At 37.2% G+C, this 18,827-nt stretch overlaps 1 protein-coding gene across 5 annotated transcripts in view; it reads left to right on the top strand.

Moving 5' to 3' along the window:
- Positions 1-18,295, top strand: part of prickle2b (prickle homolog 2b) — a 207,349-nt gene extending 189,054 nt beyond the window's left edge. For all 5 annotated transcript variants that reach the window (XM_059944269.1, XM_059944264.1, XM_059944268.1 and 2 more), the window contains 5 exons: positions 3,152-3,289; positions 5,005-5,208; positions 8,245-8,431; positions 12,971-13,819; positions 16,645-18,295. In XM_059944269.1, coding sequence (XP_059800252.1) covers positions 3,152-3,289; positions 5,005-5,208; positions 8,245-8,431; positions 12,971-13,819; positions 16,645-17,516 — 2,250 coding nt within the window. In that variant the 3' untranslated portion in view covers positions 17,517-18,295. The remainder of the gene's footprint in view (positions 1-3,151; positions 3,290-5,004; positions 5,209-8,244; positions 8,432-12,970; positions 13,820-16,644) is intronic.
- The last annotated feature ends 532 nt before the right edge of the window (positions 18,296-18,827 follow it).

The raw sequence follows: 18,827 nt of genomic DNA, 5'->3' as shown, positions 1-18,827 counted from the left end.
TGATCAATGCCTCTCATCATCTTATACACCTCTATCAGGTCACATTTTTTCTGGACTACTTCTGCATTTGTTGCCATTTTATGCTGAATGCCTGCTTATTAAAAATTATGTTGCGTTGTTGACAAATGTGGCCTGATGAATCTTTTAACTCTCCTTTTAAAACTTAACTCAAAGAATACCATGCAGTTTTATAATTTAAGGATATAATAATCCTATTATCCCTAAATATATAATCCACGTAGTTAAACTGTCTAAGAATGTGATGACTAGGTTGATGTGTCAGAGTGACAAGCCGGCAGGATGTTTTTGGGGGTGTGGTCTTTCATTGCTTCACTGCTGAGTCACATTCTTCCTTTCTTTCAATTGAAAGTGCTCTATTCCTATCTTTTCCAAACAAAATCCAGATGTTGTGATGCTCCATTGCAGATCAGACTGTACCATCACATTGTTTTCCAGAGTGTTTTCATATTTGATATACTATATATCTATATAATTGTATAAATTATACAGTTGAGAGCATCGTGACTGGCTGCATCACTGCCTGGTATGGGAACTGTATTTCCCTCAATCACAGGACTCTGCAGAGAGTCGTGTGGACAGCCCAGCACATTTGTAGTTGTAAATTTCCCATGATTCTGGACATTTACAAAGACAGGTGTGAGAAAAGGGTCCAAAGGATCATTGGGGACCCAAGTCACCCCAACCATAATCTATTCCAGCTGCTACCATCCAGGAAATGGTACAGGTACCACAGCATAAAAGCCAGGACCGACAGGCTCGGGGACAGCTTCTTCCATCATGCCATCAGACTAATTAACTCAAGCTGATCTGAGTGTTTTTCTATGTTACACTGACTGTTCTATTTATTATAAATGATTATGAACTACTATGATTGCACATCGCACATTTAGATGGAGACGTAAAGATTTTTACTCATCTATGTGAAGAATGTAAGAAATAAAGTCAATTCAATTCAATCATTTTCCTTTCTTATTTTGAATTCTTGGATTAATCAAGGAGTCATTCTTAATAGAGTGCAGGAAACTGTGGCTTTGTTTAATCTATACATCTACATTAATGATCTGCAGACACAGCTAATATCCCACAACAGCAGATGGGGAATTTGAATTAACCAATGTAAGTTTTGTTTAAAATATAACTATGCCTATGTAATGATGACCATGAAACTAACTGGTTGTTGTGGAAATTCATGTGGTTCACCAGTATCCCTTAGAAAGAAAACTGCCACTCTTTCCTGATATCCTCTATAGGTCCCCTTAAATAGTGTAACAAGAGACTAGGCTGACTCTTAGTGTAAAAATACACCAAATGGACAATCTTCAAGGTACAAATATGGCAAACATTTCCAAATCTGCTTGACCTTGCACAGTCCTCATGAATATCTGAACTTCACTGTCTAAGTTTAGAGAGCTGTTCCATAAACAATAAAGGGACATCCTGCTGCAGCTGAATTTGTGGAATCATATCTTTGATGTAATCTCTGAGATTCTTTTGTATGCCCAATTAACTGACATGACAAGCCCACCATAAAAGGCAGCGCTCCCGTTTTTAGAGTGAGGTGAGATAAGCCCCGAGAATCCTCAAAGTTTAATAATTTCAGGATTTAAAACCAAAGCTAGGACTGATTATCATTTCTTACCTTCAAATGATTAATTAGCTGTCCTCCATGTTAATCAGCTCTTGGAAAAAGTACTTGGTATAGAAAGGACACAATGTACTCTGGGTCAAAGACATCTGTGTCTATTACAAAGAGTATCTTCATAACAAAATCACTGACCAAACCCTGAAACAAATAACGTGAGAGAGTTAAGGTGGGTGCTAAGTATACTTGGTCTTGACTAAACCATTCTACCCGATAGTGATTCATTTGTCTATAAAAACATTGGCAGTTACGAGCATAGCACAATCCTCATAGAGATAAACTTCTTCTCAATATTATGCTTAAGGAAAGAAATTCAGAACTGATACAGAAACTTAAAGCTGGGCGTCCATGAGGACATCTTTGCAAGTGTATTTTACTGCAGTTTATTATCACATGGTCTATTCTACTTATGTATTACTACATAAAGAAAGCTTTTGGCATGTTGGCTTTCATAAATCAAAGCATTGAATACAGGAGTTGGAATGTTATGTTGGAGTCATTTAAGACATGCTGATACTTAATTTGGAGTACTGTGTGCTGTTTTGGTCACCTACCTACAGTAAAGATATCATAAGATTTAAAGAGTACAGAAAGGTTTTACAAGGACATTGCCAGAACTTGAGGACCTGAATTAAAGAAAGGTTGAAGAGGTTAGGACTTTATTCCCCCAGAGCGTAAAAGAATGAAGAAAGATTTGATAGAGGTATACAAAGTTATGAGGGGTATGCGTGTGTGTGTGCGCCCTTAACTCCTGGTGGAGTCATCGGGGCACCGTCATGACAAGCTCTTTGCACCAATCTTTTTGGTGATTACTCATCGTTCGGCGTGTCTTGGGCATCTGAAACCTGGCAGAGCCCATCCCTCTCCAGTTTTTTTTTAATGAGGTCGAGTTGCTAGCTCGACACTGGTCGCAGGCATGGCTGGGGAGTGTTCAAGGGGCCCGGCCAGATTCAAACTTGGGACCTCTCACCCTGAAGTCCAGCGCTGATGCCACTACGCCACCAGCCACACACACATACAAAATTATGAGGGGTATATATAGAGGAAATGCAAACAGGCTTTCTCAGCTGAGTTTGAGTGAAACTCAAGTAAGAGGTCATAGGTTAAGGGTGAAAGATTTAAGGGGAACATGAGCAGGAATTTCTTCACTCAGAGGATAGTGAGTGTGTGGAATGAATTGCAAACAGAAGTGGTGGGTGCAGGTTCAATTTTAACATTTAATAGAAATTTGGAGAGGTACTTGGATGCCAGGTGTATGGAGGGATATGGTCTGGGTGAGGTCCATGGACTAGGCAGATCAATTGTTCAGCATAGACTGGATGGGTCACAGGACCTGTTTCTGTGCTGTAGTGTTCTAGGACTCTAGGAAAAGCTAGATGTTTCCTTCTTGCCCAGTGTCATATATCATTTCAATGAGAAAAAAATCATCTTGCTGAGCACATTGCTTTATATTTAAAACATTTCTGTGATTATGTGGTACATTTTCAGGTTCGGTATTGCAATTCACTTGATGAAGAAGAAAAGAAAGAACTACGACTTTTCAGCAGTCAAAGAAAAAGGGAAAGTTTGGGAAGAGGTACTGTTAGACCTTTCCCTATAACTATGACTGGTGCAATTTGTGAACAGGTAAGCAGTCATATCTTAAATAAAAGTCATTGTTAGCTACCCCAGAATTTGAAGTGACCAGTGAACCAATTCATCTTACTTTAAAAGGTACAGTTTGGGGAAAGAGGGCAGAGGTTTCACAGGAGTAGGCTTTTGTGAAACACAGTTGCTTCAACCTGCTTCCATATTCCATAACTTTATGTAGTTATCACTTAAAAATTAATCATAACTTTTGACAACATTGTCATTTCTTTTTTATTTAACTTCCTTTCCAATGAAATGCACTGACTGTTTATTGTGGTGAAGTTCCACTTAAACAAGGAGTCAACCAGGAACCAATTTTCATCCCACAAAACATGATGCTGTATGTCTTAATTACTTGTCTAGGCTACCACAGTACACATCCCAATCCCTTGACCTCTAATGCCAAGAAAATAATGCTTCAATCATGTGGGAATGCTACTTATTTGCATCTGTGCTCCATTCGTATTTGTTCCTTCACTGTTGCTAGCTCCAAATCTTACCAAACCCTACTGAAAACTCTTCTCCAGAAGTATAATTGGTGAGTAAAGGGAGCTCACCTCCTCCATCACAGGGGCAACTTTGGGTGGTTTTAAATGCTGATCGTGCTAACAAAGACCAGATCCTATAAAATGAATTATTACAAAATAAATGCCATTCTCCACGCTGGTACAGTGCAGTAGGTTTCTTCAGTTCGTAAAACTTGCACCCTAACCCACTTTGATGTTCCTTTCTGCTCTCTTATTTCATTGCTCTAATGGTATCCTAATTCCATCATTTCAAACCAGAATTAAGTGATGACAAATTGCATGCTGTGGTACAAAAACAGCTTCTGATCAAAGTGACTAGATTCTAACTCTTCTCCCCCTTCATCCCCCACCCACACATCTCTGAGTTGATTGATGATTCTATTTATTCAGGGTTGCAGTCCCAGTTAATAATTGGGAAAAATCTACAAGTGGAGAATAATATATAATTTAGCCACCATTTGCAGATTTTTCCAACTGTTAACAGATATTTTGGGCTCCTTCATGTGCTTTACATCTTCTGGTGTTACATACTCAAGTGAAAAGAGTAAAAAATACTCTGCTTTCCTGTGATTGCTTATTCTCTTTGAGACGTGTTATCAGTATAATCTCGTTAGTAACATTTATCTAAGCAATACAGGAAGCCCTTGACCAAATCATTACACTTATTCATTTCCTTGTCCCTGAGCCTTGAGTGACTTAGCTGTCACTCATTGTTACCAAATCTGGGTGCAATGTCTGGAATTGAAGCTTCATCATGCAATGTTTATTTGAAGTTCAACTCAAAGATTGCCAGTGGAGAGCAAGTAACAAGAAAAAATGTAGAAAGGAGCCTTGAAAATGTGCTTGGAAGAGGAGCAACAAAGAAGAATTATATAAGCATTATTGGTCTTTGCCTCTAAAATGATCCTATGAGTAATGAATTCTCTTACTCTGTGCACGCTCTAACTGGCATAAAAATACAATCTGTTCTAGAATTAATGACAATACAAGTTAAAAAGTGAGCTTTTCATAAATTGGAGAAGCAACTAAGGTTTACCATTTTGAAATTTGCATAACAATTGGAGCTGTGATCACTTGGATATTGTCTAAAAATGATTTTCTTTATATTTATATAATTGCTGATACTTACCAGGTATGTTTTAAAATGTGAAATGGGCCCTAATGTTATCTTTAATTGTAAATTAGTGTGGAGGACAAATCAGTGGAGGAGACATTGCTGTATTTGCCTCACGAGCAGGCCATGGGATTTGCTGGCATCCTCGCTGCTTTGTCTGTGCAACGTGCAATGAACTGTTGGTGGACCTTATTTATTTTTATCAAAATGGAAAGATATATTGTGGGAGACACCATGCTGAGCGTTTGAAGCCCAGATGTGCAGCATGTGATGAGGTAAGTCAGCTAAAAAGCATTAATTTAAAAGAATAGTTTGTAATATTAAAAAGGTTACTTTTAAGCCTGAATATGATTATGTATGACTAATAAATTAAAACACAATATTTATCATAATTATGAATCTTTTCCTATTCTGCACAATTTCAGAATTCACATTCCTTAAATTATGATCTTATAAGATTCTAAAGGGGAATGGCAAGATAGGTGTTAAGATATTTTGTCCAATCAAAAATTCTCAAAAAAGGGACATAGTTCCAAGATTAGGAAGCAGTAATTTAAAACAAAGAAGCATTGGAGCAACTCCAGAAGGTGATAAATCTCTGTAATTCTCTACCCCAGAGGATCATGGAGGCTAAATCACTGGGCGTATTTAAAATGTAATCAGATGCATTTTTGAAAAATCATGGGATTGTGGTATTAGGGGAATTAGCACAGTAGAGATGAGGCTTGCGTCAGATCAGCTATGATCATATAGAATGATTAGGCAGGTTTGAGGGACTGAGTGACCTACTCATGCCCCTTGTTTCTTATGTCTTGTGAATGTTCTTGTGCAAGCTAAGAGATACTGAGCTTGTGGGACTTTGGCATTTAACATATACGAACATTCTTTATATTAAAAAAATGAATTCAGTAAGTCAAAGTGATTCACAGAAAAAAAATCTATTTCCTGAGCTGGCATTTGCTTTTCAAAATGTCATCTGATGAAAAAAAAATGTTATTATTGGATTCGCCCTGTAAACAGGGCAAAACAATTTGCTTCACAGAGATGCATTATGGACACCAGCCCTTCAGTGTACATGCCACACTCAAGAAAAAAAAAGTGGAATATGCATGGATGATTTAAGTTACCTTATAACACTTCTCATGAATCACCTCGCTGAAAATGTAGCATCCACTTCTAATTTGGAAACCTGGTGGCAAAGGTGAGGGACATTCACAGGAAACATAGCTTTAGCACCTTCACAAAGCATAGTACTTGCTCCATTTAAAGGAGTAATTATCTGTTGTAGTGTTACTGAGCAGTCAGGTACTTCAATAGGCCACAAGATTCCAGCAACAACTGTTGTGAGAGCTTTGGTAACCTCAGTGCAACACTTAAAATTTCATATCACTTTTCCTTGGATATTCAATTGGTGGTCACATCTCTGGGTGTACAGCACAACCATGAGGAGAAGGAGTGGGCATACAGGCAAAGCAGACATGGCGGGAGACCCCAAAGAACTATAAGCAAACAGGCTCTTGTTCACGAATATTTCAGGAGCAATATTAGTAGTCGGTAAGCTTTGCTAAAGCAGTAGTGACCAAGATCCATTCCCTGCAGCAGAGCACGGGTTCCACACCACTGTCCAAATTGTGCTGACTCTACATATGAAAGTCACTGTTACCCTGAACTCCTAAACCAGAGGTTTAAGGACCAAATAAACTCCTCATTTAACAATCCATGCAACCCATGTGAATCTGGAGCTCTTACATGCAGGAAGTTTCAAGTGCAGTTATTGTGTGAATGTGTAACTCATGCCATGAAAACCCTTATTGAATTGCAACTGGTGAGTTTATCCACAGAGAATCGAGGGTAACTCCAACTTTCAGCCACAACACCACACGAGAGTTAGTTCTTCAGATAAGAGAGCTATCTCTCTTTCTGTGGCTTCTCACCCTACTTGGTCAGACTATCTATTGCTGGTATAACGGGACTAGAGCCTGGTGAAGAGCAGCTCCAGTATCCTGGTACCTGGAGTGATCTGGGAGTACTTGGTGTGGGTTTATATTCTTGTCATTTGTGCTTGCTCACTATGTACTCACTTTAGGGCACATCTTCCCCACTTGATATCTTACCAAGGAGGAAGAGCAGACCCGGTGAAAAGCCCTCTTAGTTAAGCTGTTAGGTTGCACCTCTTGTGATGGATTTTGCTAAACTTGTGCGTATTTAAGTTACTAGCACTGCAGGTCAATTTAGCATTTAATAATGTTAATGTCATTTAATAGTACTAATGGCATTTAATAATATTGATATTACTCTAGTACACCAATGAATGTATGCATTATTCTCTCTGTTTCAAGACTAAGTAACTGTTTTGGGGGCTAGTGTTTGGCAAAATAGTTTCATAGAAGTTCACATTCAAAAGTGAAAATGGTCTCTAACATCTGTTCAGAGTTTTTTGCCTGCTATTCTCACTGTCCATCTGCTATTCTCACTGACTCAGTAAAGTACTTCAAGCCAGTTACACATTGAAGGATCTGTCTCATGATAGTACCTCTCCCATGGGTATGTTCAGAAGAAAGGTTTACTGTGAAGTAAACTATCTTATATTGTGTTTTATATCATCCTGATTTCTAGTCCTGTGGGGTTGTGAATTATGCCAAAAGATTTTATCATTGAAACCCCGGGTTCCTTGCGCTGCATACGTCTAGGGAATACTCACTCCAGTGAGATCCGAGAGATTAGGATGGCTCCCTCATCCCAAACCCCAGTTTGTGTGAATGCTGTGTTATTTGCTACCGTTACAGCTTGGTGCCAAGAAATAACAAGCAGCACACTGCATACAATCAAAGGAATTATATTTATGAATGTTAACTTAAATAAAGGGTTAGTAAAGAAAAGAAAGAATAAAAACAAAAAAGGCCCATTATAATTAAACAGTCAAATGTGCACAAGTTGGAGCTCAACTCTTCCAAAAGTCAAATTCTCCGATCTTCAGAGACCTCAGCTTGCTCTATTGAATCACAGTCCCCCCGTCAAGTGGAATCCTACGACCATTCTCTCCAGTGTCTTCTTTCTTCATCTCCTGCTGAACAAAGACCCCAGCTCACACCACAAAAAAACCACTCCCCTGATTGGATGGCTCATCCATGATCTCTAACCATAACCCAAGCACTGCATCTACAGAAAGACCATTACATTAGCAGTGAAACTTTTACCAGGATATTTGTTACATCATTGCTGATCAATGCAGGTTTGAAAATGTAACTACCTCTGTACAACGGTATGTTTTGTTCAGCTGAATAATATCAAACATATATTTATTTTTATAGATAATATTTGCTGATGAGTGCACAGAGGCTGAAAGTAGGCATTGGCATATGAAACATTTCTGCTGTTTTGAGTGTGAAACTGCCCTGGGAGGCCAAAGATACATCATGAAAGAAGGTCGGCCCTATTGTTGTAACTGCTTTGAGTCTCTATATGCAGAATATTGTGATACATGTGGTGAACATATAGGTAAGTCTGACTTTTATATTTATAGAGCATTTAGAACCTGTATGTATTAGTTAGCAAATTCAATGATGCTGCCATAGCTGGCATTTATTGTTCATCCCTAATTAGAATTCCAAATGCATTCCACTTCATTCATTGATCTGGAGTCACAAATGGGCCAAAACAGGTATGCAAGGCAGATTTTCTTGTTTGAAAATGTAAGTGCACTATTCCTTAAAAAAAACGGTTTAGTAGTTTTACTGATTCTAGCTTGTTGTTGCAGATGTTTTTTTAAAATTTCCCAGCTATTGATACTGGATTCAAACTTCTACCTCTTTAGTCTGTCATCCAGGCATCCAGGGTGTTAATCTTGTAACTTAACCATTATCCTACTATTCTCTGTTTAACCAAAGAATTACTCCAGCTTATTTTGATGATTAGTCTTAATTAGTATGTTAAGTGGTAGATTCATGGAAGCTTAGAGACAGAAATAAGTAAGTTTTTTGCTTTTAATTTTTATTAGTTATTAGGTCAGAGATCAATGATTTCCTACAAGGGAAATCTGTAAATGTTGTGAAAAAATCACAGGTAAATGGAGATGACAGTATGCAGAGGGTTTTTATCTTCAGTTGCTCTAGATGAAGCATTCTAGACTCTTTAAATCTTCTTTAAGTAAATTTCACAATTTCTCTCCTGCTTTCTTCAGTGATGGTTTCAAATTGACGGTTCCACGGTCAGAAAAAAAGTCTTCCTAGTCACTGTCATAAATTTCTGTAAATTGATTTTTTTTAAATTCAATAGCCTTTTTGTTGCTCCGTAGTGGAAGTAATACCAGTAGATGGCAAATATATTCCCTGACTATTTTCATTCTGGTGAATCTCAGCTGAATGGTTAGTTATCAATTTATAACATGCACAACACTACATACAGTTTCTATTTGTAGCAAACCAATGTTTTGTACAAATTTGTCCCTATTTTTATTGTAAGCTTCTAAGCCCCAACTTATAAATACAACCCCATCTTTATATAATGGTATAAACTATTTGGACTTTTTCTAAACTTTTCTCTCTTCCCTCCAATACCTCAATGACTATTCATTGTCTTTTGCTGTTCTTACAGTGTGGTTTCACTGTGAGATGTTCGTTAAGTAATCCAGTAACCTGCATTTATAATTCAGAGAGAAAAGTTCACAGCCCTTACACAATTGAAAGATTTGCATCAATAAATTAAATCTGCATTTTTTTTAAAAAGTTCCTAGTCTCATCTCGCTTATTAGCATGCTTTAGAAAATGAAATCTGTCATTATCCAGTCTCAGTGAGATTCTCAGATTTGTGGCAATGTGTATGCCTCTTAAATATCCTCCAATGTAATTTGGCAAGCTGTTCACTTGCATCAAAGCTGTTACTTGGAAACTTAAGATTAAATTTTGACAGTTCACCTGGTATTTGCCTAGGCACTGAATTCAGAAACTGTAAGCTTGAGCCCAGCCCTGTCAATCTTTCACAATACTCGTGAACATGTTGGACTGGTATCTAAGTGAGCAGAGTAGTTCCACAGACTAGTCTAGCGACATCCTGGCAGAGCTGTACTCTCAATCCTGACTACATTCTGTTCTTAGAGCCTGAAATTTCACTAATCTCATTAGTAGGAAGTTATAATTAGGGAGATAAAAATGGGACATGTAGAAAATACTCAAATGCAGGTTCAACATAGATTTTGTAAAGAAGCATTGGAATTTTTTTAAAGTTTTTTGAGGTTGTAATTTGCAGAATGGATACAGTCAATATGAGTTAATGTCATGTATTTGGATAGATAATATTTGATACAGTCCCACACAAGTATTAAAATTAGAGTGCAAAGCTTTGGGGTAATATACTGGCATTGTCTGAGAATTGCATGAGAGATAGAAAACAAATATAAATTGAGATGCTGGGACAGTGGGATATTATAGGGATCAGTAATGAAGCTCCAGCTCTTCCCAACCTTATATTTGATTTGAATTAATATGATTAATGCTGATCATGCAAATCCAGGCAGTTGTGTGGTCTGCGAGGAGGATGCAGAGGGGTTTCAGGGTGATTTAGACAAGCTAAGTAAATATTATGTGGCAGAGGGAATGTAGTGTGGAAGTACGTGAAAGCTGAGAGATAGGAAGGTGTTAGTGTTCACAGGGCGTCTTTTTACATAAATCGCTGTGAGTTAACCTGCAGGTTTAACAAGCAATTAGGAAGGCAAAGGAAGTTGCTCTTCACTGCGAGACAGTATGAGTACAAGAGCAGTTATACAGGGATTATATCTGAAATTTGGTACATCTAATCTCCATCTCTGATTTGCTGATGGTACAAAGATAGGTCAAAAAATACGTTGTTAAAGAGACAGCAGTGGGCATCTAATATATATGGATAAATTAGTGAGTTGATAAAGATCAGGGAAATAGTGAATAACGTGGGAAAATTGAAATTGTCCATTTTGGGAGAAAGATTTTAAAAGGAACTTCTTATCTAAATGGTGAGAAATTGAGGAGGTCTGTGATGCAAGGGGATCTGTGTGTTCTAGTGCATGATTCATAAAAGCTAATATGAGGGTAAAGCAGGAAATTGGAAAGCTAATAGAATGTTATCACTTCTATCAGGGAAAATTAAGTACATAGTTGGGAGGTTTGCTTCAATTACATAGGACATATCTGTTTGGAGACTGAAAATCTGTATACAGTATTTAAAGGAAGTGGTTAAAATGTAATTGAAACAAGTTGGAGAAGGTAGGTTTACAGGACTAATACTTGGGATGAATGACTTGCCTTGTGAGGAAATATTGGAGAGGCTTGACTTGTAAGTGTAAGAATTGGTAGCAAGGGGTGACTTGATCAAATATATTTGATTCTGAGACCCCTAACAGAGTGGATGTGAAGATGTTTCTTCTTGTGGAAGAATCTAAAAATAGACCTCAACATTCTAAAAAAAAATTAAATACTTATTTAAGAAGGATGTGTGGTGATTTTCATTGTTTCCTCTTGAGTCTTTGAAATTCTTTTCCTGAATGTGCAGTGCAATCAGTCTTTTGAATACTTCTAATGTATAGGGAAACGTATTCTTGATAAGCAAGAATAGGGAAGGCTCCCACAAATGGATGGGAATGCAAAGTTAAAATTCACCATGATTTTACAAATGACAAAGGAGCTCGAGGGGCTTATTCCTGCACTTTGTATATTGGATTACAAATCTGGCATGTACTACTGAATATACTATGTGTTGTCAACTGAAACAGAGGCAGATTTCCTACATGTATGCTTTTTGAATTGTTCTATCAATTTGTTTAAATCACTTAATGTTACTCAGTTTAAGTACTCTACAGTTAACAAAATTTAGCAGGGCCAAATCTGCAATAACTGATGTGCTTTTCTTCTAAAATGTAGAAAATGAGATGGTAAAATATTTAGTATCCCAAATAATTGAAAAAAGGGAAAATTATGCTTTATCCTGAATACAAAACAAAATAAGGTGTAGTTTTTTTTTGCTTTTAATAGATAGAGTAAATAATAAATAAATTATATATGGTTGTTTCAGAATAAATAGCAAGCAAGCAAATGGTAATGGAGTAATAGGTTCCAAGGCAAGAGGTGGTAGAGGTACATAGGGGAATCCAGCCTTTATGCTAGAAAGTGGTCATTATTTTGAAACTGGCTGTTGTGTTTCATCTGAATGCTCCAGTAACCTCCCACATTCCAAAAATGTGCAGGTTGATTGAGCACATTAATGTTATTCCTAGTGCCCAGAATTTGGGAGGAGTCGATGAGAATGTGAAGAGAATAATAACATGATACTAGCATCCAATTAATGAAAACGGTGCTTGGTGGACAGAAGTTTTTGTTTCTTTTCTGTACGAGTCTGAGATTTGTACAGGCATTTACAATTAAAACAGATCTATGTATCTTGTAAGTGGTTAACTATATATTGGCTGAAAACATTGCCCTTGTATAAGTGAAGGCAAAACCATCCAAGATTGCCACTCTTTATCAACTTCTTTTCTGGAAATCTGAATGTAACTATATGTACGATCTTGTTTTCCACAGAAACAATGATGATCAGTTGAACAGAGTATTTGTTTTATTTGTGCACTTTAGCTCACTCCCAGAATATGTTTACAAGCTTCTGGGAGAGGAGTAGGTTGATGGATTAAAGTTACTATGGGAAACATAATTGAATATTGATCAACATAGTGCGTGATCTTTACAGACCATGGTTTGTTTTTTGCTCTCAGTTATAGCATTCAGATGAAATTAGCCTGATATGCTTGAACACTGATTTTCCTCTGAAGGGAGTGGAACATTGTATGGCTTATTTTTTTTAAGTAATCAACTTAATACTTTGTTAAAAGTTTATTATTTTCACCACATGAACTTTTAGTGGGTATACTGCTCATTGTCCATGTGATGTCAGTTGTATTTTTATATGGTACAAATGAAAATAAGGCAAAAGCAAGTAAGCAGGCAAAGGTGTTTTTCTTTCTGATTACTCTATACAGTGAACTAATATATATAAAAAATTAAACTTCATTTTATTAAGGTATTGACCAAGGGCAAATGACATATGATGGTCAACACTGGCACGCTACTGAGTTGTGTTTCTGCTGTGCACGCTGCAAGAAGTCATTACTTGGACGACCTTTCCTGCCCAAGCAAGGACAGATATTTTGTTCCAGATCATGCAGCCTTGGGGAGGATGCTAATGGCTCTGATTCTTCAGACTCTGCCTTTCAAAGTGCACGATCGAGAGAGTCCCGGCGTAGTGCTAGAATAGGCAGAAACAGCAGTAAAGTAGAAGATAAAAGACAAACACTTTCACAACCTTCAATGAGTAGGTATTCCACAGATATTGATCCTCTTTCTCAGCAAATGGACATGCTTAGTCTTGCTGGCCAAGCTGCCAGCTTAAACAAAGAGGCACTATGGAAAACCAGAGATACCTATCAATTTGATGATAATTCTACTGAGAGGACTACATTTTCAGAAAGACCTTCTCAGCCTCTCAGTCAATACAGTGTAAGGACTGAATTTAATCCAACGCAATGTATAACTAATCAAACTGAAATGTGGGGAAAAGACTTTAATACAAAGAGAAGTTCAACTGCTGCCTTGAAAGATCGTAGTGATAGTTTTATCCAAGAAAAGAAAGATGATTATTATCCTGCAACAGTCAGAACTCAAGAAAGTTTCAGTAGTGCTTCAACCCATAGTATTCCTGAATCTCGATCAAATCCAACTGTGCAAGGATACGAGATGGAAAGAGAATTGATTTCTCATCAGTGTCGAACCAGACATCCAATCAGTGCACTAAGTTTCACTGATCAGCTGACACTTCTGGAACAAACCCCAAGGGAGTCAATCGAATCTCTTGCACTTTCAAATGCAACAGGTACAGTATTAGATCTGATTAATTATTAGTTAAAAGAAATGTATTGGCTAATACTATTACTGAGTTGTAAGGAGTCCACCTTAGAAATAGAATAGAAACTGCATGTTCAATTTTTGATGTGTGCTGAGTCATCTGATCACTGCTTTAAAAAAAGGTTCTATTAAGCATCCATTTTGGCAATGACAAGATGACTAAACACTTACTATCACCAGCATTCTCAAAGTTATCAAAGCTTCTGAATATGGCAAACAAAACTGAGAGAAGACCATGGACAATAAGGGAAAAATAAACTCTGAGTAATTAGTCCTCCACCCAATTTAGGAGATCAAAATTTGTCCTGAAGATCAAGCAACCCATTCTTAGCCCATTGTTTATTTACTTGCCTTTTACTTTAGGCAATTTCTGGTCCAGTCAAGAACCTATCTACCTGTCTCTTGAAAGGAATTGTAATTTTAATAACAACTATTCCCTATTCCTTTCCTATCAGTAAAATTCATATTCAATCTTCTCATTATTGTACGAATTTATGTTGATACTTCTACTTCTGTGAGTCCTGAGTAAATTGACCAAACATGCTAGGCCTCTCTGCGTAACAATGTTTTTTTCCATAATGAATCAATGACTGAGTGTTCCAAAACTAGATATAATCCCGCCAGGTGTCATTTTACTGACAATGTATAAGAGAAAGGTATCCATTACTTTACACTCAACGTGGACACTGATTACTTTCAAGTCAAGTGTATTGTTATTGAATTATACACATGTATTCTGTCAAATGAACCAATGCTTCTCCGGAGCAGGGTGTAAAGCACAGTAGTACATACAACACACAAAAACTTTGGAAAGTAAGAATTAAATCTATAAATGAATTACGCATAGATAAACAAAGTGCATAAATTAAATATTGTACCTTGGTTGTAGCCTTTTATAAAGTAGCCTGCTATTGATGAAAATGCTTTTATCTAAATTCTACATAACAAGTTTTGAGTATACTTATTTTCATTCGCAGTTCAACTTTCACCAAGATAGGATGTTCCTTCCATTCTCTGGAAAATAGGAAATACTCCAGTTATCATATTTATTTGGACTGTGATTTAATAATTTTCAAATAACCCTAAGTAGCCCTGCAATGAGAATTAACAAAATGACCGACACAAGCAGTTCTGAAATATCTCAAATGTGGAAGGTGAAAGTTAGCCAAAGCAGGAAACGTATATGTGGCTCATTCAAGTGGGAATATTTCAGTGTAAACATCAAAGTAACAATGGAGCGGTTTTTTCACTATGCTAACTTCATCTGCGCCATCAACAGGTCATTTCACTGGCACACACTCCAGACTCAAAGCGTCTGGACCCTTCTTCAATGAACCAGAAAAATGTTTCTGGGTCAAAGTAGTCTAGAATATCCAGGAAGAGATCAGACTCAAGAGTCTGAAGAGTTCATGCTGTCAGTAACTATGTGGAAGGAGTCAACCTGCTGGACAACTGGGCCTGCACTTGCTGCAGTCTCAGCTGACCTGATTGCCAGTCTGATTTCATCCAGCCTGGCCTTCTCTGAATCCAGAACTTCCATCTCATCCTTGCCGGAGCTTTGGTACTCCGCCAGTGGGTTGCGGGCCACATTTGCTGTCTTTTGCTGGCCACTGGTCCTGAAGGCACAGATCTTTGATGTTCCCAAACTTTTTTTAATTATTCAGGATCTATGTGTCAAACAATTTAAAAATATTACCAGAATTATTTAAATGTTACGAGTAAATGCCCACATATACAGTGTACAAGGACAGTGCACATGTACAGAAGATAATTAAAACATTTAAAATAACTTTCATTTTCACCCGGCAACTAATGTCTCCTCCTGATTTCAGTGATAGATTTGTCCTAATGAATTAAAAATAAGTTTAAAGATTTTTGATGATTAGCTTTATTTGTCTCATGTATATAGAACCAGAATTAAGCCATTTTGTCTATCAAGTCCAATTAGGCCATTTCATCGTGACTGATCCATTTTTCCTCTCAGCACCAATCTCCTGCTTTCTCCTGTATCCCTTCATGCCCTGACCAATCAAAAATCTATCAACCTCTGCCTTAAATATACATAAAGATTGCCTCCACAGCTGCCTCTGGTAACAAATTCCACAGATTCACTATTCTCCCACTAAAGAAATTCCTCCTCATCTCTGTTCTAAATGGACAGCCCTCTATTCTGAGGATGTGTTCTCTGGTCCTAGGCTCTACCTTCATAGGAAACACCCTCTCCACATTTACTCCATCAAGGCTTTTCACCATTCAATAGGTTTCAACTAGGTCACCCCTCATTCTTATGAATTCTAATGAATACAGGCCCTGAGTCATCAGCTGCTCTTCATATGTCAAGCCAATCATCTTGAAACATACCATGATATGTGTCGTTTGCATCAACGACCATGATGGTGTGCTGGGCCCAGCAATGCTTCTGACTCCAACGTAGCATGCCCACGTCTTACTAACCCTTGGAAATTTCAAACACTGTTTAAAGCTGTGCTTAGCTTATTTTGAAAAGCTATTTTAAGTTAGGATTCTATAGACAACAAACTTAATGAAAGTCTTTCCTATACATCAGCTGATTTTTAGTATTCTTCGATGGCTAATTATATTTACACAAAATTTAAAAGGCCAAGAAAGAAATTCATTTTAGAAATTCAGATTCAAAAATTTGAAAATAATTTTAATTTGATTTTCATTATTTTCAGAAGAAATTTAATTCTATTCTTGTATATAAGATGTAGTATTTTATTCTAAACCAATTTCTCAGTTTTTAATGTTACAAATAAATAATTATTTTTTCAGCGGCTTCAACAGAAGGTGGTGCCAGGCGCCAAGAACATTTGTCCAGGTTTTCAATGCCAGATTTGAGCAAAGACTCTGGTATGAATGGATCGGAAAAACTTAGCAACATGGGTACACTCAATTCTTCTGCAAGATTTAGAAGCACAGAGTCCATTCGAAGCCTGAACTCTGCTCAGCAGTACCAGGATCTGCAGCCACCCCTGGACAGACTAAGGCACCCTTTGCAGTATAGACAATCATCTACTCAAGGAAGACTGCCACCAGGGTTTGACTGCCCAGATGGTGCCATAAGCAACCGGATGCAAACTGGCATGAGTGCCAGAATCACACCCATGAGTGAACGGACACAGAGACGTATGCATAATCAGGAGAACAACTCTCGCCAGCATCGCCACAGATCAAGGAGATCCAGACGGTCTCGTTCCGATAATGCTCTTCACCTTGCTTCTGACCGACCCTATCAAATGAGGGACAGGTCACACATGTTTTCAGGTGAAGATTATGATCAGTTACTGATGCGGAGAAACAGCAGGGATGCATTTGGAAATGGTCAGTTGAGGGATCCATACAGTCGGTATCCTAGAACAGCATCTGACTTGACACTGCAGAACCAAGTAGGTGAAAAGTTGCGCAGACCTTATTTTAACGACCATGATGATTGGTGTTCCACCTGTTCCTCCTCCTCAGAATCTGAGGAAGAAGGATACTTTCTAGGCCAACCCATTCCACGTCCTGTTCAGCTTCGTCCCATCACTAGCGATGAATTTATGTATGGTTATAATTCACCTATTCCTTTATCATCCTCCCTGAGTGGCAGATACCAGTCACATTATAGGAAGAGACAAAAAAGCAAGAACTGTGTTATCTCATAACATTTTGCACAATTTATTTCTAGCAAGAATGTAAACTAAAAAGTTGCACTCGCATTAATTATTAAGAAGTAACATTGGCCAAGGCAATATGACTTATCAGTATTTAAAAGCTACTACAATATTACTGTGGTTAAATGAAGGAGTTTTTGCTTGCTTTTTCGGTTTGTCTTTTTTTTGTAATATAATATCTAATATACATTCTACAGTTATAGTCTATCAGATGCATAGTAATCATTACTAGAATTCCATTGCCTGCATAGCTGTGAGCATGTTTACAACTTAAGGTATTTGTCAATGATCTAATTGTGCACTGTATTTTCCTTTCACTGCCAGTGTTATAGATCAAGTTTAACAATCAATATACCAAACAATGTTACAGAACTGCTTAACCTATTGTGTTTAAAATGCAATGTGATAATTAAAGTTAAAATTTCACTAAGTTAATTATATCTTCTGTACATATCATGCAAACAAGGATTTCTAAAGAAATATTTTTATATTTTGTAATGTAAAAAGTGTTTTGAGGTAGTAGTTCATGCATGTTCACTTTATTTGTGCTGTTTTCAATGGAAATTTATTAAAAAGTTGCATCCTTTAGCTAGTTTTTTTTTGTTTTTTTAACTTGCAATTTTCTTCAACTAGTTATCTTCATACATTGTATGGCTAATATTTCCAAATAATTTTCAAAATTGGTCCAGATACACAATTCATAATTACCTAGTCAGTTAAGTTTACCTCATGAGAATTTTGTAGTAATGGTTACGTGAATAGTTGTGTTGCTTTCCTTCTCTCCCTTCATCAAACTTTGTAACTTACTTGTGAAAATACCTTCCAAAGACTGGATAAAGGACAAGTAATTTGTAATATTACAGCTACAGAATTCTGCAAACAGAACATTTAACTGATTTCAAATAAGCCATACACAAGTAGTGGTTATTATGTCTAAACACTAAATAAAGCAATCTATGCATATCATTTCTCATTTTGGTGAGGAAACCAGCTTCAGGAATGGCTGTTTAGATTTCCTGTGCCTCACAGGCCCTGAGGACAACTGCACATGTATTCTTTGCAAAGACAAACCCAAAAATTAAACCTCAAAACTTTTCCAGTATGACAAGGATAATGGTATAGCAGTATAGTAAAGTTGCTGGACTAGCATCTATTGACACACAGATACAAAGTTGAGGAATTAACATTCAAGCAAGTCATTAAAATAAGAATTTTGAAAGCTCAAGTTCTATACAAACCCATCTAGCTCACTAATGTCTCTGGAGGAAATAACATTTGAAGGTCTAGCTGATAGAATTGAGA

This window comes from Hypanus sabinus, chromosome 19, assembly GCF_030144855.1.
Source record: "Hypanus sabinus isolate sHypSab1 chromosome 19, sHypSab1.hap1, whole genome shotgun sequence".
Lineage (NCBI taxonomy): Eukaryota > Metazoa > Chordata > Chondrichthyes > Myliobatiformes > Dasyatidae > Hypanus > Hypanus sabinus.
Note: the sequence above shows the minus strand (reverse complement) of the source record. Positions and strands in the feature narration are given on the sequence as shown.